The sequence below is a fragment of the Anastrepha obliqua genome, chromosome 5, assembly GCF_027943255.1.
Source record: "Anastrepha obliqua isolate idAnaObli1 chromosome 5, idAnaObli1_1.0, whole genome shotgun sequence".
NCBI lineage: Eukaryota > Metazoa > Arthropoda > Insecta > Diptera > Tephritidae > Anastrepha > Anastrepha obliqua.
The window spans coordinates 112,914,292-112,917,375 of record NC_072896.1 but is presented as its reverse complement, the minus strand read 5'-3'; the positions used below and the strand labels follow the sequence as shown (position 1 = coordinate 112,917,375).

Sequence of the window (3,084 nt, the reverse complement as noted above, 5' to 3'; positions counted from 1 at the left end):
CCTTTCAAACTGTGAACAGCCATTAGTCCATTGATACAATTAGCACGACACATCAAATTGATTTTGTATGCTCGTATACACACATATGAGCCAAGTACTTACATTTATACATACATATGTATGCATACGTATATTTATTTAGCCATAAAGCGAGCTGCTCTTGATAAGATAACAAAAACAACGACCAGGCATACTGAGAGGGAGTCACAAGTGACAAACAAACAAAGTGGCTGAGATCATGAGAGAGCTTTGAGCAAAACTTGTTTGCAATTGTTTATTTTTTTTTTCTTGTTTTTTGTTTCACAAAGAGCACAATACTAGTGTAAATATGCACATACAAACAAATGTATGTAGGCGTATAATGATATTGCTGGATGTGCCACTAAGTGCCCCGTTGCTCTATTCTCTACCATTCAGTTTGGACCTAAGCAAACTTAACGATCCAACGATCAAGCTTAGAGTGCGACAGGTGCGAATGTGCGGTCAATATAAAGTTTTCATTTTGTTTTTGTGTGCCCTTAGTAGTGCCGCAATGGATGCGAATTGTGAGTGTAATAATTAATTAAAAAGTTATTTACGCATTTTTCTACATTAAATTTCATGATTTATTTCAGTGCGAAATTGCAGCAATTCATCAATTTCCAGTACATTAGTGGAGGCGTGTCCCGCCAATTCGCAGTGCGAACTTTTTAATAATACGTTCAAATGCATTTGTCTACCAAATTTCCAACATAACGTAATACCAGCGTCGCTGCCAAATTTGGAACATGCATTCTTACCCTATTGCCAGTTTAAAAACGTCAGCGACACCGTCGATGGAGAGTCAAAAGTAATGCTTTATATTCGTTCACCTGTAAAGGCGGAACTTTTAGTTTGTGCAATTTTGATGATACTACTGGCCGTCATAGCAGTTTTGGCTATTATTTATGTGATAAAACTTTTGAAGCCATTAAAAAGGACGAAAATTGCCTATGTCAAGCTAAAGCGGCGAGGTAACAAACATCAACGTTTGGTCGAGGAAGAGATGTACGACGGTGTCGCTATGACGCGTCGTAACGAAGATGCGCAGTACGTGTACTATTAAAAAGTCGGCTAACTTTATCCAAATGCATACACAATTACATCAACATACATATGTATGTGCGTATATGTATAAAAAGTACATTAAAATTAATCTGTGATTCGAAAGATGTTTAATACCGTTAAAAGTAATATTGCTGGCCAACCATTGTTGATTAGATGCTAGTGGTTAGTATTATATTACATCAACCTTGTATAGTATTACTTAAACGTTTGTGTAACAAGAATAGTCAGCCTTCCATTAAACTTTAGGGAGATTTTCCCAATGTCTAATTAAATGCTTAATCAGAACGTAATCGGTAATGAAAGTGATTTCTCAGTAACTAGTTACGGAATAGCTGGCAATTGAGTTCTTAATAAAGTTTATCGGAGGTAAATAATGAATAACGTTTTGTTTCCTTATCGTTTTGCAACATTTTTTTTTTAATAGGACTATGTTTAAGTTCGTGCGGTTTTTTTTCGAAATTTGAAACTTTATTGACGTAAAATGGTTACAAATTTAATATTCAAAGTATTGTCCATCGCTTACTACTACTTTTTCCCATCTTTCTGGCAATTCACGGATTCCCTTTGTGAAAAATTCGGTCGGTTTTGCCGCAATCCACGAATCGATCCATTTTTTGACTTCATCGTAATTACGGAAGTGCTGGTCAGCCAGGCCATGTTGCATCGATCGGAAGAGATAGTAATCGGATGGCGCAAGGTCTGGACTATACGGGGGGTGGGGTAGGACATCCCATTTGAGCGTTTCTAAGTATGTTTTGACCACTTGTGCAACATGTGGCCGAGCATTGTCATGTTGCAAAATAACTTTGTCGTGTCTATCGGCGTATTGCGGCCGTTTTTCTCGCAGTGCTCGGCTCAAACGCATCAATTGTCGTCGGTAGACATCCCCCGTAATCGTTTCATTCGGTTTCAGTAGCTCATAATACACAACACCCAGCTGGTCCCACCAGATACACAGCATAACCTTCAGGCCATGAATATTCTGCGCCGACGTCGATGTTGAAGCATGGCCAGGGTATCCATACGTTGCCCGACGTTTTGGATTGTCGTAATGGACCCACTTTTCATCGCCAGTCACAATTCGATGCAAAAAACCCTTTCTTTTGTGCCGTTGAAGCAGTTGTTCGCATGCCATAAAACGGCGTTCAACGTCTCTTGGCTTCAATTCATACGGCACCCAATGGCCTACCTTTCGGATCATTCCCATGGCTTTTGGAAATGGTTGATTGATCAACTCCCAAAGTTTTTGCAACCTCTTCTTGCGTTTGAGCCGGATCTTGATCGAGCAATTCCTCCAATTCGGTATCCATGAACTTTGGCGGCGCGGCCAAAATCACCACTTTTAAAGCGTGCAAACCACTTCTGGCACGTTCGCTCAGCTAGAGCATGCTCACCATAAACTTCCACCAAGATACGATGACTTTCGGCTGCTTTTTTCTTCATATTAAAGAATTCCCCGCAAAAACACATTATTTGGCACGAAATTCGACATTTTCAAGTGTGGTAAAAATATTGTTGTTTACGCTTCAAATAAAAAACTTATACTGACGTTTGTGCCTTACGACAGTAGCTCTCCAATGAATGTTTGGAAATGTGGATCGATGGAATAATAATCAAGTTACGCCATCTGTTGTAAAACCGCACGAACTTATCGATAGACCTATTAATAATGGAGCTTTGGGGGCGACTTCACTTTAGGTCTGTACATGAAGCAAATAATTTCTAACAATTGTCACAAACTATCAAGTTTTGGTGTTCATACATCAAAAAAACTTGCAAGTAGGCGAAGTGCGAGAGCAAAATGACATTTGCAAGTTCTTACTGGACAAATTTTTGCTTGTAAGAATTGCAAGTGAGAAAAACAGCTGATCGCAAAGTAAAAATAAATACGAATTAAAATTTGCGAATTGAGTCAAAATTCTAAATTTAAATAAAAATGCGGAATAAAACGGAAAATGTAAGGAAATATAGTATATTTTAGATAAAATTTATTTGAAT

General features: G+C 38.3%; 1 protein-coding gene across 1 annotated transcript; it reads left to right on the top strand.

Moving 5' to 3' along the window:
* Window positions 1–431: 431 nt before the first annotated feature.
* Window positions 432–1,467, top strand: LOC129247817 (uncharacterized). The gene is made up of 2 exons (XM_054887134.1): window positions 432–545; window positions 615–1,467. Exons 1-2 carry the CDS (start codon window positions 476–478, stop codon window positions 1,082–1,084), a joined length of 540 nt encoding a protein of 179 aa, XP_054743109.1. The 5' UTR covers window positions 432–475; the 3' UTR covers window positions 1,085–1,467.
* Window positions 1,468–3,084: the final 1,617 nt, after the last annotated feature.

Bases quoted from the DNA above. Each gene is read 5' to 3' on its own strand.
- LOC129247817 (XM_054887134.1), top strand. From the start codon at position 476: ATGTGCGGTCAATATAAAGTTTTCATTTTGTTTTTGTGTGCCCTTAGT. The intron at 546-614 runs GTGAGTGTAATA...GATTTATTTCAG, and splicing joins TGCCGCAATGGATGCGAATT to TGCGAAATTGCAGCAATTCA.